Consider the following 26985-nt stretch of genomic DNA (forward strand, 5'->3'; position numbering starts at 1 on the left):
TCCAAACCAAAACGGGCATTCTATCATAGCCTACTGTGAAAATACGTTGTCTTTCTCACTCAGTATTGGCTGCAGTTCTTCATTAGGTATAGAATAAACAAACTACAATTTAGAGCCCTCTGTTTGGGGATAATGAGTTGGTTGTTGGTTTTTTGTTTGTTTGTTTGGTTGGTTGGTTTTTCGAGACAGGGTTTCTCTATAGCTTTGGGGTCTCCTGGAACTAACTCCTGTAGACCAGGCTGGCCTGGAACTCACAGATCCTCCTGCCTTTGCCTCCCAAGTGCTGGGATTAAAGGCGTGTGCCACCACCACCCGGCAAGTTGGTTGTTTTTGAATGTTTACCTGATTCCTGATACCATTTGAAATGTGGGAAATGACTGTAGTTTTGCTGAGAAATTTAATCTGCCATGGTTTATTACACCATGTAGTTGTGAAAATACACTAATGAACATTTTTGTTGCACCATGCGTTTGAGAGTTTTAAATAGATATCCTGTATTTTCCCATGTTCCGTATAAAATGGCCATAACTGGTCACACTTATTTTCCCCTTATTTTTAAAAGCCAGACCAAAACAAAACATTTCAGAGTAAATAATCTCAGCTGTGGAAGCTGTGAGTGGGTCAGAGAAAACAGTGTGTTCTTGGAGTTAGTGGAAAACCGGGACAGGAGCTACTGCAAGTTCAGACAGAGCCACTTTACAGTATCGGTAGCGGCTCTAATAATCTGTGAATCGTACATTTCGTCTGATACAGGTTTCCTCAGTATTTTCTAAAAGCTTCAGCAAGAGTTGCTTAGCCCTAGAAGTCAGTGAGGTGGCATGTCTTGTGAACATAAGGAGCATCTCTAAACTTCACAGCCATGCCCTCACCCTTGCTTCTATCTGCATGTACAGCAAAACACAAGAAACACTTGATATTGGGGAGGGTGGGTCTATGAAACTATGCTGTGTTTTCAAAATGGATAAGCAGGTTTAACTTTTAAACTACTTTATAATCCAATATTCTGGGTTGCTTCTTTTTTTTTCTTGTTTGTATATTTTACACATTTTTTCATGATTTAAATTAACTTTTCAGTAACCAAAAATATTTTATGTTTGAATAGATATGGAAGTTCTCACAGTCTTCATCATTGTATTATAACTAGTATTAGGAGTGACAGCTATAATTTACCATTGTAAATCAAAACATGGTTCTTTGTTTCCTTCAGTCTTTAGGACTTTGGTTCTGAATTGGTAATGAACTTCCAATAAACTTTATAAAAAATTAAATTGAGCCCATGCTTTTGTAAATAATCCCCTCGGGATCCTATTTTTTGTTTGTTCATTTGTTTGTTTAGACTAATAAGATGTAGTTTATAAACAACCACCAAAGAACAAGAAACAAAAGCCCACAAAATAAAACAAAAAAAAAATCATAGAAATAGGATCAGTTGGTAGTAAGAGGGGACCTAGAAAAGTTAGGTGTATATATACATTATATACTATACATGTATGAAAATGTCATGATGAAACATGTTGTTATGTGTAATTAACATATGCTAATAAAGTGATATTTTTTCTAGAAAAGGCTTGTTCAGAAGGTACTAACATCCTAATAAGGGAGATAATATAATAAGCATATTAAATAAGCAAATTACATAGTCCATTATCATTTGGTTAAGTATGGAAGGCTAATATAATGTGAGAAAAGTTAAAGAGCAGCACAAGGCGGCCCACACCTGAAACCTCAACACTTGGAAGGTGAAGGCATGAGGCTATGCCATTTCGGGTCATCCTCAACAACACAGTGAGCTCAAGGCCAGCCTGGGCTACATAAGACCTTGTGTCAAAAAGTCAGTGGCAGGAGGTTAGGCCTAAAGGAGATCATAATTTATAAGGGTAAGAATTGGGGCAGTTGAAGTTTTAAATGGGTTCATCATACTAGGCCTCAATAGAAATCAGATTTGCACATAGGCTTGAAAAACGTAAGGGAGTCTCTGAGGAGACAGTGTAGTGAAGACTTTCCCACAGCTGCACAGAGATCCTTGTAGGTGTGTGAGCATTCTGGCATGGTTTAGGAGAATGGCAAGAAGCCCATGCTTACTGAAGTGGAGAAGTCAGAAGAACTGAAGAAGTGTGAAATGAGGCGTGTACAGAGAGATTGGAAAGGATGAATGGCTTCATAAACCTGGGTAGGACTGTTTTAGCTTTTACTTTGAGTGATTAAGGACTCTTCTAGATATGGTGCATGGGAATGACAAGATCTCTGTATTCTAATTAGACCACCCTGACGACTGTATTGAGGAAAGACCAGGAAGACTTGTGAGAGAGGTGGCAGAAGTCTAAACAATAAGCTGTGGTAGTTCAGATCACAGTGGAGTGGTAAGAAGTCAAAATAGATTAGAGACTGAGTATACTTAAAGGTAGAATGGACATATGATGGCTTAAATATAGTTAAAGAACAACGAGTTGAAAGGTGCTTTTCTCTTGGAGACACTGGGGACTCCTGATTGAGATAGGAGACTAATTTTGCATATGTCCAAGAAATGCCTGTGAGACCAGGTTGAGGTGTTTAGCTTGCAGTTAGACATTTGAGAAACTTGGGAAAGAGGTCTGTAATTCAGTTCAATATCTGTTACAATTATATTATCAGTTCAGTTTACATTGTCAGTTTGTTAAAGAACAGATTTCTCTGGAACTTCTCCATAAAGAATCAGTGAAGTTTATTTTTCATTTTAGGAGTTAGAAAAGAAAAAAAGAAAAAGTCAAGATAAAATAAAACATTATTGAAATAAAAAACATGCTATAAACATAAAGTGGTTCTTTAAAAAAGTAAATAACTTATCAAGATTCATGAAGAAAAAAATTAAAACATAAACTATGAACATCACGTGTATTTTTGGGTTTTTATTGCCGTGAAGAGACACCATGACCACAGCAACTCTGATAAAGCATTTAATTGAGGGTGGCTCGCTTACAGTTTCAGAGGTTCAGTCCATTATCATCATGAAGGGGAGCATGGCAGCATGCAGGTAACAGGTGTCATGCTGAGGGAAGTTTGAGAAAAAGACTTCAAAGCCCATTCCCATGTGACACAGTTACTCCAACAAGGCCACACCCCCTAATAGTGCCACTCCCTTTGGGGGTCATTGTCTTTCAAACTACCACAGCATGAAACAGTGATGTGGTCACTAGAACTTCAATATGAGAAGAGTAACAAAAAGAAACAATAGAAAAAAACCTCATCAGCACATTGAAGAATGTAATGTAATGGACAGAAGATTACTTAAAAAATGTAATTTACCAAAAAAAGATGTAATTTATCAAAACTGACATAAGAAATAAAATACCTTAAAGAATCCCATATTTGTTACATAGTTGAGTTTGTAATTAAAAATCTTTCAGAAATATTCTAGCCCCAGTGTCTCTATCAGTAATTCTATTGATCATTTAAAAAGCTGTAATTAATTCTACATAAACTCAGAAATCAGATGAATTCCTGAATCTATGTGAATCCTTTGTAATTATGCTGTGATAAGCAAAGATATTACTATGAGAAAAAATTTATAGACGGGGACTGGGGAAATAACTACCAGCAGTTAAGGCACTTGCTGTTCTTCCAGAGGACCTGGGTTCAGTTCCCAGCACCCACATGGTGGCTCACAACCATATGTAAGTGTAGTTCCAGGGCGTCCAACATCCTCTTCTGGTCTCCATAGGTATCAGAAACTCACATAGTATACAGATTGACATGCAGCCAAAACATTCATAGACATAAAATAAAAATGAATGATAAATCTAGAATATTTGTCCCATTTCAGACTTCTAAAAGACAGTTGAACCTTACAAAATGTCAGTGTATAAACATCTGAAAATTTAAAGACATCCAAGGAGGTTGAGATAGGAGGTGTATGAGTTCAAGGCTAGCCTGGCTACACAGTGAAAACTTGTTTCAAAAAATAAAAAATAAAGTAGAAAAACCAACATGATTTTTTTTTTCAATCTAAATGTGGTGTGGGGGGGAGAGTATCACCAGCATTTGGTGATTAGATCTGTGTAATGAATGCTTAAAAGTAGCCGCTATAATAAATGAAAAGTCACAAAATTATTTTTCTTAAGTGTGTCTGCTAATTTGCTACTGTATCTCTTTACAGTTCCAACTCCTAGCCTCAGCTCTGTTCAAATCTGGCTCAGACTTCACAGCTCTAGGTAAGTATGCCAGCAGTTTATCCTATTGCGCTAATGTTTGTTTGGATTTTGGTCTCCTGTATGGAGCATTAGGTGAGGTGTGCATTCAAACAATTGTATGCAATTTTTAATAGTGTTAAAAGGTTACTTCTCAGGCATCACTCGCCAGTTCCTGGTTGTAGTTTACAGTTCATATGCCACTTGAAGCAGGCTGATAGCAATAGAAGCATGGTCAAATAAACCAATCTTTGTAACACTACTTTGGAATCAACACTTGATTGGGTGGGCTGTTTTCTCTCTGTTCTTTGGGGAGTTGTGTGATGTCAGGAGTTGATAAATGGGAATGAAATATTTGGAAAGTAAATTATCTTTCTTTAGAAGTGAAAATTGTTAATGGTTGATAAATTCATTCCTCAAGTTCCTTTAAGGTTCTTTCCCCTCAAACTTCTCAGATATGAGTATTAGTCTTCATTAACAAGTACTCTTATTTAGTATTAATTAATTACTTGAAAAAACTATGGTGCTAGGAATGGAATGGTATTAATAGGTGATTGAAGTAACTAAAGTCATAGAACCCCAGTAGTGTAGGAAATGGTCACATGAAGTAGCCTTTGCATAGCAAAATGCTGTCAACATAGTAAACTGCGACAATCTTTACCAGTTGTACTTTAGGCAATTTAAATATATAAAGAGATACAGAATTTAAGCTCACATACACAAAAGCCTAAATTAATTAATTAATTAATTGTGCCAATCAGTAACAGGGTCAGTGAACTAAACAGACAGTTCTCCAAAGAAGAGATTCAAATGGCCCATAAATGTCTTTTAAAGTTTTTATGTAGTTAGCCATCAGAAAAGTGCAAATTAGAACTACTTTGAGACTCCATTTCACTGCAGTCTTCAGAATGGCTGTCCTCAAGGAAGCATGAAAACAAATTCTGGCAAAGGATACGGGGAAAGAGGGTCCTTGTTCAGTGTTGATGGTGATGTAAACTGGTGTAGCAGTTGTGGAAAGCAGTGTGGAGGCTTCTCAAAAGCTATAAAGAGAACTACAGTATGAATCAGCTATGTCATTCCTGGACATGTACCTAAAAGACTCTGTATCCCACCACAGAAATACTTGCACATCCTTTTTCATTGCTGCTCTGTTTGCAGGGAAATGGAATTGCCTTAAATGTCTATCAACAGACAATGAAAGTGGGTGTATACATATGTGGAATTTTGATCATCCATAAAGAAAAATGATATTTGCAGGAAAGTGGGTGGAACTAGAAAATGTTGCACTAATTGAGGTGACTCTTGTGAAAAACTCAGAATTAGATTTCTGTGAGCCCCTCCAAGAGATCATTGCATAACATCGATTCCTTGCTGTTTCTATTTAATATGTCCTTATTTAGTCAACATTATTTATTTATTCACATTGAACTCATGGTCAGGAGGACAAAGCCCTTACCTAAATGAAGTTTGTTTAGCTTCTTGTCTCTGAAAGGCATGTCACAACTTTTTACTCTTAGAAACACTAGATTGTAGCTCCAGGTTACCATCGACAGCACAGAATTGAACAACATGAAATGACAGCTGTGTGATACAAGACCTGAAACAGAAGGCAGACTCTACTGGGGATGTGCTCTGGCAGCTCCAGTATCCTGCCATTCTGCGTTTGTCTATAAATATTCACAATAATGCCACAAGTCTTGATTGTGGGACTATAAATCAATTCCAGTGATTAGATGACTTTGTAAATATAGAATCTTTAATCAAGATATGTGCATATGTAAGCATATGGTTTTGAGTATGCTAGTTTTGTTACAGTGTAAAAATATACTATACAGCATATTTTATTTAATTGTGTAACTTTTAAATTTTTTTGTGAAACTACTATATTTGCTCTGTCATTATGAAAGTATTCTAAGGACCTCCATAGTCTATTTGATGGTAGTGTCAGTTTTGATTCCTTATTGGTAAATAATGATGAAAGTAAAGATACTTTTGAGGAATAAGTGAGCATAGCCTATGGCCCTATATACTGCAATAAGACTAAGCAGATAGACTTTAGAGTCCCCTCACTGTCTATGAGACCTTATTAAACTACTAACTCTCAGGTGATTCTAATAGTGGAGTTTATATGCCCAGGCCTAGAAATGATATGTTGACTGTTAGTGTAACTGATTTTGTATTTCTCAAATAATTTGCTACTATAAAGAATTATGCCTCCTTGGAAAAATGACTGACAGGGTTTTGTGAGAACGAACTTGAGCTTATTATATGAGAAAGTATGGAGATGTTCAAAATTTTGTGGGTATATTTCTTACTGGCCAAATCTGAGATTATATGAATATCAAAATGATTGGTGACAATGATGAGTTTAATATTGAATAAAAGACAAATTCAGGAGTACACACTGATCCAAACTAGTTTAAAAAGGGAAGATTTCAGGACATAGTGGCACATACTTTTAATCCCAGCACTTGGGAGGCAGAGGCAGGTGAATCTCTTGTGAGTTCAAGGCCAGCCTGGTCTACAGAGCGAGTTCCCAGACATCCAGAGATACATAGTGAAACCCTGTCTTGAATAAAAGCAGATGTTGGTGGGGGGTGAGATCCTTCTAACAGAATGCCAGTTAGCAACTATAGAAAGAAGCACGGTTAGAAGATCACAGTGATTTATATCATTGCTAGTGACTAGTAACTGCTGATCATTGAGTACTGGGGTTTGAGAAAACAGGGACAGGGCTGGAGAGATGGCTCAGCGGTTAAGAGCATTGCCTGCTCTTCCAAAGGTCCTGAGTTCAATTCCCAGCAACCACATGGTGGCTCACAACCATCTGTAATGGGGTGTGGTGCCCTCTTCTGGCCTGCAGGCATACAAACAGAATATTGTATACATAATAAATAAATAAATATCTTTTTAAAAGAAAGAAAAAAGAAAACACGGACATATGTGGTGTCAGATACTTTCCCCATTCTCAGATTACTAATATCAGAGGTAGAAATAAAACTTTATCAGAGAAATTTGGCATAGGCTGAGTTAACATTATGATCAGAGTTAATATCATCGATATCAGTCCCAACTGACAACCTGTGCTTTCCGAGATGATGCTCTGAGAAGGGCACAGTTCACTTCTGTAGTATTCTACCAAGACTGCATAAACCAATGTCTGATTGTAGAACCATAAAGACAAAGTTAATCCAAATTTAACACGCACACTATGCAACTTTTCTATATGCAACAAAAAGAATCTGTGCCATGAGAAGATGGAGAAGCTGCAGATTTGATTCAGATCAAAGAGACTTCAAATCCAAATGTAGGGGTAGATTTTTTTTTTTTGCTTAGAGATAAGTGAATAATAAAATGATTAAAACATCAATGTTAAGTTTCCCAAATTTAATATAGTGAGGATTAAGATGTAGCTCAGAGACAGAACACTCGCCATGTGCAAGGTCTTAGATTTGTTCCTTAACACCACAGAAAATGTGTATGCATAGAGTTGGGGCAGGGATGGAAGAAAAAGAGGAATGGTTGGTCATATGAGTGGATATTCTGTTCTTAGTTGAAATGAGTTCAGTAAATCAGGAATGAGGATGTACAAAACCCACAGGTGCTTCCACAAAAAAGTTGGTGAGTTGGGCATATATATATACATCCACAATAAGGACATGTCAAGCAAGACACTACCATCAAAGTGAAGGCTCTCAATGAATTCTCATTGTACTTTCAACACCTCTGTGTGTTTGCAATGTCTTGAAAGTAAAGCAATTTGGAAAATTCAGAAATGCCTAATAAAGAAAAACGGTTACATTCTCACCTTCACAAGTAAGCTTTGTTACTGTTTTGCAGTATTTCCTTCTATTCATTTCTATGATATGATAGTAGACTTTGTTAAACTAAGCTCAAAGGAAGAAACATTTCCCCTGCAAACTTAAAAAAACTAATAATAATAACAATTTTTTTTAAAATAAAAAGGAATGAACTATTCTCAAGGCATTATTTCCCTCCAGGAAGCTGATATCTTTGACAATGTTGTGTTCTATTTCTATTCTTTATAAGATTAAAACAAATTGGACCTAAAACTGTTGAGTGGACTCAGTCCAATTTGTGTTTTCCCTAAACTATCACAGCCATGGTTCTTTTTCTGATGGCACGCAACAGAGAGCTAACATGTCCCAGCTAGCCATTCAGTAATAGGAAAATCATTTGTCATATAACTATTTAATTTGTATGTTAGAAGTCTGAAGCAGCTGAGAACAGATACAGACTGACCAAAGCAGGGCATTGGTTGGTGTGAACTTGAAAACTAAATGTTGCTTGATGTAAATGGAGGAAAGACTCCTTTATGTTAAGAAACCCTGTCTTTTAAGAAAAAGTCTTCTACCCTCTGGTATTTATTTTCCTAAAAGTACTTAATTATTCTCATTAAATATGTTTAGTCTAAACCATGTTACATAGAACCGCAATAATAGCATTTCTTAATGTTGCCTGTGTGCTCTACAGACATTTCTTTCTCTTGGTTGTCTGTATTTTCACTCAATTCTCTGGTAGTACTTTCACCTCTAAAGATCTTAGCCTGCTTTCCTAAAGATCTCGTTGTTGTCATTTTGTTACATTTTATTACCAAAAACATCAGTGGGACAGAAGCACTCAAGATAGAGAGGAGTGAAATTTCCTCAATGAAGTAGTGGAGGAATAATCTAGCAAAGGAAAGATGAGAAGTCAGTATTAATTACTAAAGCAGCAGTCTTTCTGCAGGTTCCACATAGTTGCAGTTAATCTGCACAGAACTCTGTGAAGTAAAACAGGATCTCACAGTTGTACTTCTGTGAGGAAGTGGGTGCTGCGCCAAGGAGGCTCACAGTGCCAAGTCCACACTGCTGCAGCCCTCCGCCAGGGCAGTGCTTCTCAACCTGTGGGTCAGAACCCTTTCACAGATTTGCCTAAGATCGGAAAACACAGATGTTTACTCTACAATTTATGACAGAAGTAAAATTATAGTTATGAAGTAGCAACAAAATAATTTTATGGTTGGGGGTGGGGGAGATCATCACAACATGAGAAACTGTATTAAAGGTCACAGTCCTGGGAAGGTTGAGAATCACTGCTCTAGGTGTTATGTTGGTAGAGTTTGGCTAGTTTTGAAGCCTGTCTTGATTTTGATTTCACATTGTAGATGATGCTGGTAACATTAACTTTCCTGTTGTGTTGAATTTTTGAACTAATACATACATTGTTTTCTTTTCTTCCCCAGGCTTTTCAGATGTGGATCACACCTATGCTCAGAGAACTCAGCTCTTTGACACCTTAGTAAATTTCTTTCCTGACAACATGACTCCTCCTAAAGGCAATCTGGTAGACCTCATCACACTGTAACCTGGGGAGTCACTGGAGGACGTGTTAGGCTTAGAAGTGGAGACAGGAGTCGGAGTTTGCTGTTGGCGTGGGCAGAGGTGACGTCGCAGTGACTGAGGACTGCATCAGTTTGGAAGGATCCTTATTATCACAAGTTTTAACCCTCTCCTTCGTACCTGACCTCAATCCCTTTTTTCCTCATACTCCTGCATTAGGCTAATAAAGTGAAATTGCTATACTTCCCATTTAATTATGTATATTTTCTTTAGCTTTGAAGAATTAACAAATATTAATAAAAATTAGGCTTTTCCCTTTTTTGCTTTCCAATTTTTTAAAAGTTTCTTTTTAGTTAGGAAAACAGCACTCACTGTTAGTAGACTCAGTGCTGGGGGAATTTGGGGTTTTGCTGTTGGGTTGTTTGGCCTTTGTTTCCCTTTTACTTTCCTTCCTCACAGCTTTTGTAAGGATGTCACCAGTTTACTTCCTCATTCTTAACAGCTGTGTACTTCAGTTGGTGTAGGTTAAGCTGATGTAACTGTTGACTTCTCTTGTACTATATTAAACAATAGAGAGGTTAGAGGACTTCAGTTTATACTTTTTGCCATACAACCAAAAAGCGAAACTCGATTGCTCCAGACACCTGATCAGAAATTGGTATTTCTATATTGATATTTTATAGTAGACATTACAGTAGCCCTTGGCTTCAAATCACAAAGACCTGAAACCAAGGCTATCATCCAGAAACTTTCAGAGGTCTGCTATAGATGACCAGCAGGAGAGGTGCTGTCCTGAACACTCTTTGATTGGTGTGTTTGTAGAGATTTGGGAAGGAAATGACTCTCCTCTGATGAGTTATGCAGAACCAGCGCCCTTGTTCTCCTCTGAGTTATCTGTATGTCACAGTTTCATCTGAGAAAATGGGTTCCAGAGCTGCGCTTTCATTTTTTTCTGACCTTTCCCTGTTGTTGTCAAGAGTAGTGGTTGCGGTTGTCCTGTGGCGTACAGCCGACAAGCGTTCAGTGAGCATGAGGACTGGGCTCTTTTAAACGGACAGAAGGAAAAAAAATAATACTAAGAGTTTTTCACTAGACAGAAAAGTACAACAAATTGCCCTTTTCGTTGTGCCATTTTTGTGTATGCAAGAACAGAGGAGCATACCTTCCTATTAAGTGTTGTGGAATGTAGCATGAGAAACCTACATCTGGCTAGTTGGTGTTCACAGTTGCTCAAAAAGTGTGTCATTTGTAGCTGGTAACCCACCATGTTGAAAGCAGAATTTATATTCACATGCCAGCGATTAATAAGAGTGAGTGACTATGAAATTGACCTGTACTTTCAGAAAGTGTCATGTATAGGAATGAGATCTGATAAGTTTTTTCCCTCTGTCTTTACTTCATCGTTTTGCTTCTGAGGATGAATGAGAATATATTTTTTGTCGGTTGAGATGAACAAGAATATATTTCTTCCAGTTGTAGGATTGACTCATGGCTTTTTAACTTTACAAGCATTCCAAAGCAATCAGTAGTAATTTATTAAACATGTAGATTCTTATATTGTGAAAAATATGATGTATAGTTTAGCAGGTACCAAATTGTATAAATACTGAATAATCAGTTAACTGTACATTTGAGTAAATCTTTTCTATTCAAAAACTTGCAATCCTAAAGTGGTTCTTCTGACTAACAGCCAGGAACGTAAAGTGTATATCACTAATTTTGTCTAAGACAGATGCAAATCAGTAGTTGACAAAATGAACTTGAACTGGAAGCTGCCAAAATAGAAGAGCCGTGGCTGAGCACTGTGAGCTCTGGCACCTTGACAGTACAACCAAATGGAATTCTGCTGCTTACCACCTTTGTGTAGACGTGCCTCCCCTGCCACTCCTAAGTTTGCCCATCAATTCCTCAGAGTCTATTTTTTGGATGAAATTCATTTCTTGACCTCAATGATTCTTTTTCACCCTTAACTGCTTTTCTTTTCCTGTTTTTATAATGCCTACTTTAACTTCATCTTTCCTCATTTCTATTTAGTTTGGAATTTTTCATTTTTCACTGCCATATTTAAATGGTTGAATCATAAGAAACCACTTAGTTGCCTGAGTGAGATGCTTTCACTAACTGGGGAGGTAACTGACAGTCAGTTAGAATCTGTGCCTTGAGGATTTAGTGGGGGCACTGCCAGGGATAACTTAAGAAAGCGCAGGGCTTTATATGTCCAGGACCAAGACCGACATATCGCTCACATTTCACATTAGGACCCAGATTTAGAACTTGTGTAGATATTTATTTAGTAAAGAGTAACAGCAGAATATTATAATTTAAACAATAAAGTTAGTATTTAAGTAACCAAATACGTATACTTTACTACTTAAAATTTCTTTCATGTTCTAGCTTAGTCCCAAATTAAAACACTTAGCTTTAGATACATTAGTTAGTGGGAAACTGTTTCCTTGGCTTAATCCCCAGTTTCAGCCTCACCTCCATCTTCCTTTTTCTAGCAGAACATAAGACTTTCAATGAGAAATAAGCTGTAGATATCTGATGTTCCTTTCACCCTTGTCTTCTGTAAGAATTTGAATCACAAGTCACTTCACAAGTGCATTTGCATTTTATTGGTGAATAGCACGAGACTTTGCTTGGCCACCAGTTTGTTTGATTCAGAGTTATGTGTGTTTCTACACACACAACGTAATTTAGAGTTGGATTTCCACTTTGTGTTGTCAAAGCTGACAACAATATTAACCTTTATCAAAGTCCTATTTGGATATGGTTTCCATTTCTACTAAAACTGGCCATTCTTTGTCTAAGGAGTAAACAAATAGAAAACAGCAGAAAGTTAAGTCACTGGCTTATTATAGAAGAGTTATGTCAGATTTACGGCCCAGTGCTTGCTTTGTCTATAAAACTATACTGAGTGAAATGTGTAGTCTGTGTGTAAGTGTGAGCAGTTGTCATCCCACTGGCTCTCTCCACATCTGCCTTAAAGAGTTACATAGAAATAGACAGTAACAGTTTCATGTGACAAAATAGGCTTAAAAATCTGTACAAGTAAAAACGAGCTGAGGAACTTAACCATTTAGTGGGAGATAGAGATTGTTGCTTAATAAGTCAAAAAAGAATGTTCCTTATTATTGTTCTCTGAGTTATATTGAATTTCATGGTAATTATGCATATAAAGGAGTTTTCTTGTAATTTTTTTTGTTGTTGTTGTTGGATAATTGTTTATTTCCTGAAGGAAACAAGTGTGAAGTACTTGGCTGACTGAGTATTCTGTGGTGGTTGGGACTTCAGGTTTGAAGTGACTTCTTGGGAGGAAGTCATGATAGTCTGCACTTTAGACAAAGTCACAGAAGCTCTTTAAAAATGCCCTTTCTAGCATTTGCTTTCTTATAAACCCTTGCTCATCCCTTTGCAGAAATTCTTGCCTGAATTTTTACCAAGTTTTAGCTAGTCTGTGGTTTAAGATGTGCAGGCTCTACAAGAAAAAAATTTTTCTATAGTTGCTAGAGATATGTCATAGAGGTCTGTATAAGACAGTATTTACAGATTAAGTCATTTGGCTCTTTAATGCAGTTTTTGTTTTCTGTATTAGACTAATAATACTAATTTTTATATGTTGCTTTTGATTGTGGGTTTGGTCTCTGTAATTTGTCTTACTGTTGAGGTGATTTGGCTATCTAAAGCTTCTAGTATATGTCAGGTATATATATATATATATTATATATATAAAATCTTCTCTATATAGGTGTGTCATTTGAATTTCAGAGTTTTCACATCTGTTGAAATTACCTGGAGCTGACTAGTACAAATGAATGACATGAATAGTTTGCTTGTTTATAGGGTGGGTTATTGCAGTCTGTTGATTTCATCACCAAATGCTCTTGTTTTCTTAATAAATGCTATCTCAGATTTTATTTTTTAGATGACTTTTTAACCTTAAATTCATTCTGCTCACCAATTACTGTGGATTGTGTTTCCGTTTCTTTTTCTTGGCTAATTTAACTTATTCACTACTTCCTAGATTTTTCTATGACACTGTTCAGAACTGTTGTATTGCTTTTAAAAACAATCAAATCATTGTAAATCATACATGCTCCTGTGTATGACAAGAATAATGAGATTAAAAATGTATATTGGTAAAGAAGTAATAACATTTAGATATTGCTATAAAATGTGTGTGCTATTTTCATTTGGGGATGGCTATGGCAGCTCTTACTGGGAAGCATGTTTTAGCTTCTTTTCCTGGTACTAGAAACAGCTGTCATAGAACTATTGGCAGAACACACGTTCTGAAAGAAGCTGGCCTATGGCGATCAGCATGTCACCTCTGCTATCACCCTTTCTTTTGGTTGTATTTTTAGCCAACCTTTGTTCTGTTTCTACCTCCATCAGTGGCTTGATTTTTCTGTTGAAGTTGAAATTTGTGCTAATTGACTGTTAGCATTGTGGTGCATACCTTTAATCCCAGCATTTGGGAAGCAGAAACAAGAAGATATCTCTGTGAGTTCAAGGCCAGTCTATCTACCTGGTGAGTTCCAGACCAGCTGGAGCTTCATGGTGAGACTCCATCTGAAGGTTTGGGGGCAGGGTTAATTTCTGATACAGTTTGAATATTAGAAATGGCTTTTATTGCCACTAAATAATTGATATTCCTTATTTTCTTAAATAAAAATAATATAGTGATATAAATGTTTCTTCTCATGAAGAACAGGAATTTAGGGCAGGTGAGATAGCTCAGTGGGTAGAGTTCATCCTCCAGGACACATGGTGGAAGTAGAGACCTCTTCCCACGCTTGTTCTCTGGCCTCCACGTATGCACACATATACAAAATAAATAAGCAAACGAAACTTTTAAAAATTAAAAGACTATGAACTTAGATTCCACTCTAAGAGGCTAAATTGCTTTCTCAGTCATAAAGCCAGTGATAATCATCAGACCATAACATCTGTAGACTTTAGCCTAGGGGTCTAGGGAGTCCTTAGTCAGTATAGTAAGTTAGACTTTCTAGTACTCAGAAAGAAATATCTTCCTGGAAAATTCCTGTTACTATCTTTTTCGAAAGCCACAGATGTGAATTGGAATCATGTTCACAACACAGAAAGCAAAGGTTGGTTCTAGTTTCTCTTGCATACTCCAGCTGTGTGTAAATCCAATCTGCAGATGTGCAGTCTTGTCCCCAAACACAGCTGGGCTCGCTTGGATGCCGTCCGACAGCCTTGGGATCAACAACAGAAAAGGTGGCAGTGGCAGGGTGTTGAGCGGGGAAGGAACCAGTTCTAAGGATTATGAAATCATGCATCTTCCTTTTCTGTGCTACACAGGTAGCCCCAGTAAGCTATTATATGTACACGTACTCTAACCTGAGATGTGTTGATCTCAGGAAGGAAGCTATAAAGGAGAATGAAAGTGTACTCAAAAAAAAAAAAAAAAAAAACAACTTTGAAGGTTCCCAAAGCTAAGCTAGGCAGAAAGCACTTCATTACTAACCTTGAATAATTCTTTGGATTCAGTGCTAGGAAAGAAGCTGTCAAAGGGGAGGGGAGGTCAAAACTTGTGCTCTGTATAGTCTTGAGAAAGTAGCATTTCCTAAGTAATTAACCTTTTTGCTCTTCTTGCAAATATAGACCTTAGAACAGCCCAGGCTAATCTTTATATTTTAAAACTAGGTAAGTAGTTTCCTACATATGGCTGGCTCCTTGATAAGCCCACGGGGTGGGGAGTGGGGGGACCTACAAGTGAAATGTTTCACTGTGCAATTTGGGGCCTCACAACGGACTTGCTTAGTCATCATTTCTGAGCTATCGCTGAAGCAAAGCCCTGGACCATCTTGCATACTAGCCTCAAACCCAGCAAAGAGTTTCTGTCCTTGAGCTGGCTGCCTAGAAAATCAACCTGAAGTCAGCATCATTCTTCAGTTTCATTCGCTACTTCGCGGATGCCAAGTTAGTTGGCAAAAAGAAACACTGTGTGCTCCATATGCCACGAGCCCATATGCCAGTGAGGGTTGCTCGGAGACTCTCTTGGGAACTTGTTTCTCCCCCATGTTAGCAAGTCTCAAGAAACCCCTACAACTTAGCTCGTGTTCCTAGGTTGGTGTTCCATCTATTTACGAAGCCCCTAAAATAGGGAGAAAGTGCTCATTGTGTGCTTCAGGTCCATACAGAATTGCACAGGCAGATTTTGTGCCTTGAATTATTTTTACCCAATCCTGGTGGTTCTATTTATTTGTCCTTAGTGTTGCAGGTTTCTGATAACTTTATGCTTTCAGGTGTTCTACACATCTGTAAAATGATGGATTAAATTGGAAAAAGAACCGAGAGTATGTTTCAGTTCTTTAACAGCTGGCAAAGCTTCAGATTCAGTTGCAACCAAAGGCCAGAAGCCATTCGTGCTGGCCTGTATTTGGCAAATGACTGTTGAGTGTATTGCTGTATTTACACCCTTGGGATGCAGCGGCTGCTGAGAACAGAGGAGTGTGTAGCTTGTTGTTTTTAATGTGTCTGCTTCTGAGGTCATAGAGCACTTGTTCCTTTGCAAGTCTTGGCCCAATTTTGCATGTAAATGCCAATCATGCCTGTGAGAACACAGAAAAGTAATTGTCAGCCCAGCCCACTTAATAGTAGATGCCAGACTCCAAAATGCAAGATTATGTATCACTAAGTTTCTACGGGGAGAGAATTTTTTTTTTAAAATCGGAGTGAAGAAACACACAACAAGCACACCGAAGACGGCTCTCAGAAAAACGGGGGCACTCAGGAAGCTGAAGCCCCAGATAGGTAATGGTTTTTCATGGTTTTATGAGAGAAAGATAGTGTGTTTATAAGCTTCCAGAGGTCACTCATGAACACTGTAGCTCCCTTTCCTAACATTACTTTTAGCCTGGGTACAAACGCTGTGCTCGTTCGTGTTCTTTAAAAAGGCCAGTCTGCCTTTTGACGTGTGTGCAGTATCTTTTGAAATCAGTTAGATTGAATACTATTGATTATCCTTTATGTCTAGTCATCTGCTCAATTTAGAGGTTGCAAAAGAATGTGGCTTTTTTTTTTTTTTCTGTGAGCAGATTTTGTTGGGAGTCTATACGTTTACTTTTCCTCTTTGAAAAGAACTCTTACCACCACTCTAAAGCTGTGCACAGCTGAGTCTCCAGTCTCAGAAGAGTACAAGGGAGCTAAGGTGAGGACCTTTTTCTTACCTTAGCCCTGAGAACAAGCGCTCTTCCATCTCTGGAGGAGATGTATTTATAATCCACACAAGACAAATGCTAAAATGTTTAAAGTCAGCTGTTGGTTTTTGTGAATACAAGTACTAAGTGGCCAGAATTAAGATGCCACATGTTAAAGAACTTCAGGGCCAAAGTTTTGGTGGAAATTGGATAAAGATCACAGCAACTGGCAGTGGTGGCATACGCCTTTGAGCCCAGCACTCAGGAGGTAGAAGCAGGTAGATCTCTGAGTTGAGGCCAGTCTGGTCTACAAAGAGAGTTCCAGGACAGCCAGAGCTACACACAGGAAAAACCCTGTCTCAAAATAACCAGGGAGAGAGCATGCGCACATGCGAAAGATCACAGTTGGCCAGCAGGTGGTACAGCCTCATCACCCCAGGCCTGTCTGTCTGCACCTAGCCCTTCATGGTGAGGACATATGCTCTGGAATCTGGGATCAGTGTATCTGAATTGAGTAGCATTTATTGATTTTGTAATTATAAAACTGTAACTATTACAGAAAAGTATGGAATAAGTACAAGGAAGGAAGGCTCTTATTTACTGACTGATAAGACCATTCACATACACACACACACACACTTGTTTTGTTTTTGAGACAGGGTCTCCCGTTATAGCTCTGGCTGCCCTGGAGCTATGTAGTCCAGGCTGTCCTGGAACTCACAGAAATCCATCTGCCTTTGCCTCCTGGGTGCTACTGGGATTAAAGTATGTGCCACCAGGTGTGGCTAACCTTTTTTCTTTTTTAACCTTGTTTTCCTTATCAGAGTGACCAAATCCAAGAAAGGCCTTTAGGCAAATGTTAATAGCTTTTCTGCTTTCTGCTCCAGGTGTGCAGGTAAGACCAGATTGCAAGTGTGTGACTTATCTCTGTGTATGTTCATCAAGCATTATCTTGCCATAAAGTTTGAAAAGTAGTCTCTGTGTATCTCTAACGAGCTTTGGGGAGAGAGAACTCCTGGCATTATGAAGTGTTACTTGTTCAGGTTACTGGAAGTTTCATCCCTAAGACTGAATTTTTATGCTGTTGAGTCACTGTCACAGGCGGTATAGAACATAGTCACGTCATGAGCAGACTTCTGCTGGTGATGAACATTTCCTGTGTCCATAGTTAACCCACACTCATAAAAGGCTGAGAGCAAAACAAAAGGAGTGCAATCTAAAGACTACGAGGAGTCCATTTCTGTGGAGTAAGAGCTCCTTACCATGCTACACAAATGCCTAAAACCGCATGTAAACACCAGCCAGGAGCCACAAGTTTTAGTTTGGCACCTCAGGTTTTAGATTGGACTTTCTTTTGGTGTGCGCAGGAGAAAATCACCTTGCTGGGTTCTGCTTTCTCTCCATTCCTGTGACAGTGCAGGAAGTGTAGACTCAGAATCAGTGCACCTGGAAGGTTGGCGTGTCAGAGCTGGAACAGTACCCTTGGGTCTGATCTCATCCCTTCAGCAGCAGTGCTTAGGCCATATTGGCTCTGTTAAATGCTGCGGTCAGGCCCCATCCCCATGCTTACACCATCCTCTCTGGTCTTTATGCAATCCTTGTGGACTTTCTAGGACTGCTTTTTAGTAAAAGTAATTTTCTGACTCCAGGTTTGGTACATGTTATCATTCCTTGTGAATAAATGAGTGATCTCTGCTGACCAATTGCAGTTTAAGAATTATGTTGTATGTAATGTATATATGAAGAAAGAATGTATTTTGTTCATTTTCTTATTAAAAAGTTATATATGAACACTGCCTGATATCTTGTGTTTGCCAAAAGTACTTTCAAATTTAAAAAGTTATATTTATGGGGCCTGGGGATAGTACAATTTGCCTGGCATGCAGGCTTTAGATCCCCACTCATAAACTGCATGTCTGTAATCCCAGTATATAGGAGGCAGACAGGCAGTAATGAATCCAAGGCCATACTCAGCTACATATGATTTTTGAGGCCAGCCTGAGCTACATGAGAGCCTGTTTTTCCCTGTAGTGTTTGATTCAGGCTTTCAGACATGAATAGGGAGGCCTTGGGTGCTTTCCTCTGGAACAGTGCTCAAAAGAAAATGGTCACACTCGCAATTTCTGGGGAAGTTGGCAAATTGTTTCATGGAAAAATCTGTTGACAACTAGCAGTTTATCATTTCTGTGAGTTTGAACTTGTTTCCTGGTTTTTTTTAAATTTTTAAAAAATTTTTTATTAAATTTATTTATTTATTTATTAAACATTTCTGCCTCCTCCCCGCCACTGCCTCCTATTTCCCTCCCCCTCCACCCATCATGTCCCCCTCCCCTGATCAAGTCCCCATCCTCATCAGCCCAAAGAGCAATCAGGGTTCCCTGACCTGTGGGAAGTCCGAAGACCACCCACCTCCATCCAGGTCTAGTAAGGTGAGCATCCAAACTGCCTAGGCTCCCACAAAGCCAGTACGTGCAGTAGGATCAAAAACCCATTGCCATTGTTCTTGAGTTCTCAGTAGTCCTCATTGTCCGCTATGTTCAGCGAGTCCGGTTTTATCCCAGGCTTTTTCAGACCCGGGCCAGCTGGCCTTGGTGAGTTCCCGATAGAACATCCCCATTGTCTCAGTGTGTGGGTGCACCCCTCGCGGTCCTGAGTTCCTTGCTCGTGCTCTCTCTCCTTCTGCTCCTGATTGGGACCTTGAGATTTCTGTCCGGTGCTCCAATGCGGGTCTCTGTCTCTGTCTCCTTTCATCGCCTGATGAAGGTTTATATTCAGGAGGATGCCTATATGCTTTTCTTTGGGTTCACCTTCTTATTTAGCTTCTCTAGGATCGCAAATTATAGGCTCAATGTCCATTATTTATGGCTAGAAACCAAATAAAAATTAAAACCTGGGTTTTAATTGTGCTACTTTGTAAGTACAAGGAAGACTAGACTGAGCAAAATTAATTGTAGGAAGATAGTAAAGGAAGAGAACGTAGCAGTCTGTGCAGATTGTTGTGAGTTCTGGGATGGACTCGGTAAAGCAAGGTCTCCACCTGTCATCTCTTAGGGTTCAAATGTTCCATCCAGGCTTTGAGCCCATGTCAGGGATCTATTCCAAGTAGGGGTTAAACTTAACCTGAAAGCCAACCTCTTCCTGCACAGCTTTCATTTCTAGGGTGTACTTTAGTATGGCTCAGAAGTAATGTTTCTTTGTGTTTTCAAAACAGGAAGCCATGAGGGACGGTGATAAGGTGAGAAATTGCCCTTTCCTTGGTTAATCCTCCTGAGAATTAAAGGGATCCACAAGGAAGCCTGACAGATTGGTCGCTGTCTCCTGTCAAGAAGACAGCAGTTAACAACGCACCTTTAAGATGCCAGCTGCCCCCGTCCAGTCTACCCACATGTCCTTTCTCCCAAGTGACAAGAGGTCATGGGGATGGGACGGGGTGAGGGAGTGAGTGGAGGGCTGTCCCTGTCCGGAGGTTCAGTTGGAAGAAGCGTGATGGCTCTCTGAGCCTGTGCCCGTCTGCTTTCCTCTGGCTTTTGTGCTATATCCTCCTCTGCAGTTTTCCTCTTTGAGAGTGGTGATATAAGGCAGCTAACCTTCCCTTTCTGCTCTGCAGTGCCTCTGATGTCCAATGGGGTTGTTCTGTGCACCCAACCAGGAAAAGCCAGAGACACCCAACAAAAAGAGAAAAGTTGGCAAAGGCGACCTGTCCACTATGTGTGCTGGGAAGTTCTGATGGATGGCAGAACCCAAGAGATAAGGATGTTGGACAGTGTGTGCAGCTCAGGCCATGGAATGGGCAGTTAGAAATCTCCACCAGAAACTGGTACACATTGTTTACCAAGTCTCCGCTCTTCAAGTAACTATTAGCAGCGGGTCATATTTGTGAGGCTCCTGTAGGTTTTAAGAGGATGTGCAAGGGTATTTGGAAAATACTTACGTGTTCATTAGAGTAGCCAGTCCCATGCTTCTTTTCTCATTTGTTGTATATTAGGTGGTTTGGGGGTGGGGGCTCTTAGAATGGGAAAGTTGGGCCACTGAGAGGACCTCTAGATTGTTAGGGCTGGGAGCCAGGGCAGTGACCTACTCAGGAAGAGAGTGGAGCCTGAGAGCTGTTTTGTGGGCTGTGATAACTGTGAGTCACCGTTAGAACAGTGTGCCTGAGCAGGGCCATGGTCCTGTGGGAGTTCCTGGCATTTGGATCTTTTCTGTATCCTTGGCATACTCATGAGGTTAACCTCAAAACACCCTAGGCCTAACTCTGGCCCGCCCCTCTGGGTGTCACTTACCTACCAGCACACAAAAGATGAAAGAAAAATCCATGGTAACTGTGGATACAATCTAGACACGAAGTCTGTTGTTGGAACTCAAGCATGATGGTGGTATGGAAAAAAGAATCTAGCACCAAAGGCAGAAAAGATGGAGTCAGGGCCTGGGCCAAAAAGATAAGGTTCCCTGCAAACCACCTTCTCTTCCCTGCTGTGTATGACCATTGAAGTGGATGCAGACTAAGAATGCGGGCCAGACCTGCAGGGCAGTCCTTTCCCACCTTCATGCCTGGAATTCGGGCTTCCCTTGTGCTGAGAAAATATGGCTGTTGGTAATGCTGCCCAGAGATGTAAAGAATCTCTATCTTCTTGTTCTTCACTGTGTACCTGGAGAAGATAGCCACAAGCCCCCTGCAGCAACTGTCCATGGCCAGAGCAGAGTTTGGACAGTGCTTTCATGCCCCATAGACACGGCATCTTTCTTTGGGGGTGGTCACTTATAGGAACATCCCAGGCAGAAGTAGAGGGCAGCCAGAGGGTGGCAATGTGGTCCTCCCAGGTACTGGGTAGCCCTGGAGTCCTCCACTCCTCCTTCCAGCATCTCGCCTCTACTGGCAGCTGCAGGTGTGGACAGGAGCAGAGGACATGGCTTAGGTGTGTGGGTGAAGAATTTACGCCAGAGCAACACATTAGGGCCTGAACCAGCTTACACAAAAGCATTTTAATTGACAGTGTACAATTTTCCAAAATATATTTTATAAGAAAATGCAGTAGTTAACTATAGTCTTTACAAACAAGTTTCTCAATAAATTCCAGTGTACTTCAGACCCCTGTCCATTAAAATACACGCTCCCCCAGTCTCCTGGGCAAGCTGTTTGACATTCACTAAGAAACAGAAAGGCCCCATGAAACAGTGGTCCGGGCTCGGGTGTTGGCTTCTCAGCAGACCTGAGGGAATCAGCAGGTACAATGGCAAAAACTCCACCACAGGGTTTCTCCCACCCTCTCTGCCTGCTCAATAGTGTTCCCTTTGATCCTTGTTCTACTGGACATTCCTCAGCGAGTTTTTTTTAAGACAAACCCCCCAAAAATGTGTATTTACATCTTGGACCCAAATGATTCCAGAGCCCTACAACATGGCTGGGTGTCCCTTGTGTCCTCTCCGGCATTGCCTGGGTAGTGTGTGGGAAGGATTGGTGGTGTCCTGTGTTGACCTGTGAGTTGCAGTCCTAAATGCTCTGTTCTTGAGAAATACAAAGCACAGGGTGAGCAGTCTGGGATGCGTGTTTTAATCTTGTCCTGTCCCTGGGTTGTTTTTGAGCCATTTGCTTACTTTGTGGCTTGGGATGTGTTTTCCTGTAGAAAGGCTGAACTGTGTCTCCCAAACCCTTTCCCTATCACCGTCAGCCATAAGTACATTCTGAACACCAGCCCATACTACAGTAGGATTAAGACTTGGCTGGGGAGGAGCAAGGACCGCATCTTAAAATTGAAAATGCCCGATCTACAAGGTAAATACTTTTGTTACCAGCCTGTTTTGTTTTCCATTTTTAAAAAGTCATTTCTACTAAATAGACATTTACGTTCTTGTTGAGAGAAAAAAAAAGGCTATCTCTTAGCTATCAAATGTTTTCCCAAAATTTACTCTCTGAAAGTAGAACAGGGTAAACAAACATGTGGCCCTTGTATTTACAGTGTCAAAAATATGTATATATCCTTTCAACTTCAATTTATTTTTCAAAGTTTCAACAGTGTATTGTCCAAAGGGGGGCAAAAAAAAAAAAAAAAAAAAAGGCTCCAAACGCCTGCTAGCTCCCTCTATCGAGGAAGCCTGAAGGCCTGAGTCTCCCTGATGAGCCTGGGTCCTGCCTGTGATGCAGACTGCTTAGCTGTTTCTCTCCAACTCACAGAGCAGTAGCAGCAGCTGCCACTGGATTTGGTCAGTCAGAATCACCAGGCCCTTGGGTTTGCAGCTGGGGAAACCATCTGTCACTGAGTGAGGAGTTCTGATTTCTCTTTGGTACAGCTGAATGCAGTCTTGCTGAGAGCCCTTCCTCGTCCTTTTCTCGGCCAGAGACTCTGAATTAACTGACAACTCTAAAAACCCAGTAGAAACAAAGGAAGATGACTTTTATAGATGCTAGCGGTGTGTCCTGTTGAACAGATGTCCCAGAAGTAAGAACAAGCTGAGGCCAGATACCAGTGCTAAAAGGCAACACAGTTTGGGCACACAAGGAGCTCTGGAGCAGCCTGGCCATTCCTCCAGCCCAGATAACCCTTTTCTAATCTTGTAATTGAGAGGCTGTGAGGTTGCAATATTGGTCATTTTGCAGAAATAGAATTTTCTGTCTATCAAATGCCTTGCCCCAGTGACTGTGACCCTGAAGTAGCCTCTCACACAGACTATGACAGAGCGAACCCTCTGGTAACAGAAAGCCTTAATTTCCCTGGCACTGCCCTCTACCCTCCCCTGCCATCTGAGAGAAGCATCTTTCCAGCGCCTGGGAGACTCACTGAGCCTGCCTTGATCTGATAGCCTTTTCTCCCTAGGGAATAGCACAGGGTGGTGGCTGTCAAGGTGGAGTTAGGCAGAGGACGCCTGTCCTCCCCCTAGCTCCTTTTAAAATTAAGCTTCTCCAGAACAAACAGTGGATCATGGGAATTCATGCCCAAGAACAAAACAGACCACGTTCGAAGTTCCCTACAGACTCCCACTTCTCAGAAGACCAGATGAAACCTTGCTAGTAGTCCCTGCCCTCAGCAGCCTTTTACATGGCCGCTTGACAGCTGAGCCTGTAAAAATCCTGTGCTAGGTACCAGGCATGGCTTTGCGCCTCCCTGAGATGCCACCAGAAACGGGACAGCTGGGGTGCCACCAAGACCACAGGAAACAAAAGCCTGGCTCCGTGCTGGCAGAGGCAGAGGCACCTTAAAACTGCATGTTCTGGGCCCGCCTTTCTCCATGGCGAAGGAGGGTGACACAGCTAATAGCGTCTCCAGTGCCTGAGCTCTGGCCCTGGGTGGCGGGCAGCTGGACTAAAGGAGCACACACGGCACAATGCTCAGCAGCTTGACAAGTCCCCGAGCTTCCCGTGGAACGCTGACACCTGGTACTTTAGACTGATTGTCGTCTACTGAGACACGTTTGCCAGTCAGGGTCCCAGGCCGTGTCTGTCCCTAGACAACTGCTCTGACTCTGGGTTTCGGGGAGTCACCCCTTCAGTGGAACCGTGAGAAACAGATAGAGGACATCTTGCTTTCAGTAGGTACTGCAGATTTGTCCCTAGTGGGAGCAGAAGGCCGGAAGGCATCTTGAGGCGCGCCTTCTAAAAGGAGTGCCCTGGGTGATGGACCAGTGTCAGTACACGGTCAGCTGCCATGAGGAAGCCTTCTGGGCATGAGCTCCCTTCCTCTGCCTGCCCATCCACCTCTTCGCAGAGCGCCACCGGGTGGTGAGGCCTGTGTGTGCTAAGTCCCAATCCCACTAAGCAAAAGCAAGAGAAACAGAATCCAGAACAGGAGGCTCAAAGCCGTGCCCTGGGAGATGGTGGGACTAAAGGCTGAGTCATGGGAGCTGGGGTACCACAAGCTAGCGGAGGCCGTATTATAGGACATGGGAACCTGGGGCCTGTCCTTTTAAGACCACCGTGGCCTGTTTCTCACTCCAGCCCACCCTCCTGCCTTGGGGAGAAGCACAAAGGAACACAGTGGCATGATTCGGTGCAGTCCCGCACCACACTTAGGGAAACAATCTTTGACACCAAATGGCTGTGTGACCCTGCGCAAGTCATCTGACCTCTCTGTCTCTGTCACCTCACTTCTGAGACGAGAGGATGTCACGACTAGAGGCTCCCCCAAAGCCCCTCTCGTGGCTTTCTCCACCTTCCTCTCGCCTTCCAGCGGCTCTGGGTTCAGGCACAAGTGGGGTGGTTATTTTACACGAGGAAACTGGACAGAATGTGACTTGTTGAGCTTGAAAAGGGAAAGATTAAGGCCCTTCGGGGATTGGGAGGAGGCAAGCCTCGGAGTCCACTCTCCCTCCGCAGTCTCTCCCTCTTCCAGTGGGAAGCTTCCCCCTGTCCAAATGGCACTTTGGGTGGTCTGGAGCTCCGCAGTGCTGTTGGTTAGCCGGCAGACTCATCAGAGATGTGTGTCCTCCTCCTCGTCCAGGTCATCCTTAGTCAGGTTGTCCAGAGGGACGATCCAGCTGTCCCCCAGCTCCCCATTCAGGTTGACCACCTTCTTCTCCTGCATCTCGGAAGGGGTCTCCATCACTTCCAAGGTTGGGTTGTCATGGTAACCATTCTCTACTGTCTGCAGCTCCTCTGTGAGTCGTTGCTAGAGTGGGGACGAAGACCCCAGGAAGAAGGCAATTTTTTAATAGCTGTGAGCTTTAATACGAAACATACATCCCCATTCTACCCAGAGACCTCAAGTTGGCTAAAGTAAATCCCTGTCGCTCCTTTGTGGGGGCAGATGCTTCTAGAGGACACCCTGGCTCCAGGCCTGACCATCTCACGAGCCCTTCCCCATCTCTCATAATTATCAACCTTCATTCCCATGGCAATCTGTGACATCATTGGGGAGAGATTTTTGAAGATGGCTTGTCCTTAAGTTCTTTTTTCTCTCCTCCATCCCTCCAAGCACCTCTCACTCCATAATAAAAACAAGACAGAAAAAAAAAAAGGAAGGGAGAGAGGAAGAAAAGAAAAGAAGGAAGGAAGGAAGGAAGGAAGGAAGGAAGGAAGGAAGGAAGGAAGGAAGGAAAGAGTGCCTTCAGACCAATTGGCAGGACTTCCCAAATGGGGAAGATGAACATGGTGGTCCTTCTGTCAGCGGGCAGCCTGGCAATAGTTTGTGGCCATGGATACAGACTGCCATCACTCATGCATGCCTCATTTGGTGTATAAGGTCACTAGGTCCAGGAACTTTCTTCATGTTCCCAGTAGTGTGCGGCTCGGGTTGAGACTCACGGTCGAATGGCTCTATAATAGTGGCAGCTTTGTTTATGAGATGGGTCACACTGTGTAGCCCAGGCTGGCTGACCCCAAACTTGTGATCCTCCTGCCTCAGCGCCTGTACTGCGGTTACAGATGGACGCCACCACACCAGAGATGATGGTTCCAGCAGGTCAGGCGAAAGAGGTTTTGGTTAGAGGGGCACTTGCCCTAGCCCATAGATACCCCGAATCTCCCGAGCAGCTCCCCTCTGTGCTGATGACAAGGCTAGAGACTGAAAGTGGTGCACAGGACATGGACAGAGATAGGGCTTAAAGCCAGTATTTCTGCTCTGGCCACCACAAGGAGTCTCCCGTGTTTGAGACAGGCTGGTTTTGCAGTGGGGACAGGAGCCTGTCAGAAGGGTCCAGGCCCACTCGCTATGGAGGGACTGAAGGAGAGTTTTCACTAGGCTGGTTGCTCCCTGGCTCGAGCAGGAAAACGCCTACCTGGTCCTTCCTCTGGGAGATGCGCTGGTGACAGCAGCCGTAGAGGGCAGCCACAAGCAGCAGGAAGGACGCCATGCAGACAATGGTGATGATGAGCGGCAGGCTGAAGCGGTCCTCGTTGGTTTCCGGTGGTCCTTCACTCCCCAGCATCATGTCACTGACTCCCACCTAGCCACCAAAGAGAACTTGAGGGGCAGAAAACAGAGTCCAGGGCCTCTTGTCTCCACCCCATCCTGCTGTGAGCCCTTCCATCTGGGTCTGTTGCCCCCCATCCCACCACCCACTCTGCCCACTCAAATGGTCCTCTCTTCAGATGCTTAAGTGATAAAGGAGCTTCTCCATCAGAGGACATCAGAGGACTTAGGACCGTGCAGGACAAAACTCCTTACCTCTCTCAGGTCATCCCACTTGTCCTTCAATAGCTCAAACACGACTTTAGGAGGAAGCTTCGCTGTGGGAAAGAAGGAGAGACTGCTGTCTCCAGGGTCCAGCCCCGAGTGCTATGGGATGGGTAGAGGGGGTACCCAAGAGGAGGATATCCTAAATCTACCCCAGTCAGTCCCTCAGGTCTTCTGGGATGGTTCCTGGCACCACCCCCGGACCATCCTT

General features: G+C 41.8%; 2 protein-coding genes across 2 annotated transcripts in view; one reads left to right on the forward strand and one right to left on the reverse strand.

Moving 5' to 3' along the window:
- The window catches only part of LOC126505205 (muskelin), a gene marked incomplete at its 5' end in the record, with an annotated part of 60757 nt that extends 47335 nt beyond the window's left edge, over nucleotides 1–13422 (forward strand). Inside the window, 2 exons of the mRNA XM_050147990.1 lie at nucleotides 4133–4187; nucleotides 9409–13422. Of these exons, the coding sequence (XP_050003947.1) occupies nucleotides 4133–4187; nucleotides 9409–9530 (177 nt within the window). The remainder of the gene's footprint in view (nucleotides 1–4132; nucleotides 4188–9408) is intronic.
- An 8197-nt stretch (nucleotides 13423–21619) lies between these two features.
- Podxl (podocalyxin like) overlaps nucleotides 21620–26985 on the reverse strand; it is a 41459-nt gene continuing 36093 nt past the window's right edge. Inside the window, exons 8-10 of the mRNA XM_050147991.1 lie at nucleotides 26766–26827; nucleotides 26377–26544; nucleotides 21620–25268 (exon numbers count right to left, since the gene is read on the reverse strand). Of these exons, the coding sequence (XP_050003948.1) occupies nucleotides 25071–25268; nucleotides 26377–26544; nucleotides 26766–26827 (428 nt within the window). The 3' untranslated portion in view covers nucleotides 21620–25070. The remainder of the gene's footprint in view (nucleotides 25269–26376; nucleotides 26545–26765; nucleotides 26828–26985) is intronic.

The sequence above is a fragment of the Alexandromys fortis genome, unplaced genomic scaffold (assembly GCF_014885135.2).
Source record: "Alexandromys fortis isolate MF-2015 unplaced genomic scaffold, M_Fortis_MF-2015_v1.1 scaffold_57, whole genome shotgun sequence".
Lineage (NCBI taxonomy): Eukaryota > Metazoa > Chordata > Mammalia > Rodentia > Cricetidae > Alexandromys > Alexandromys fortis.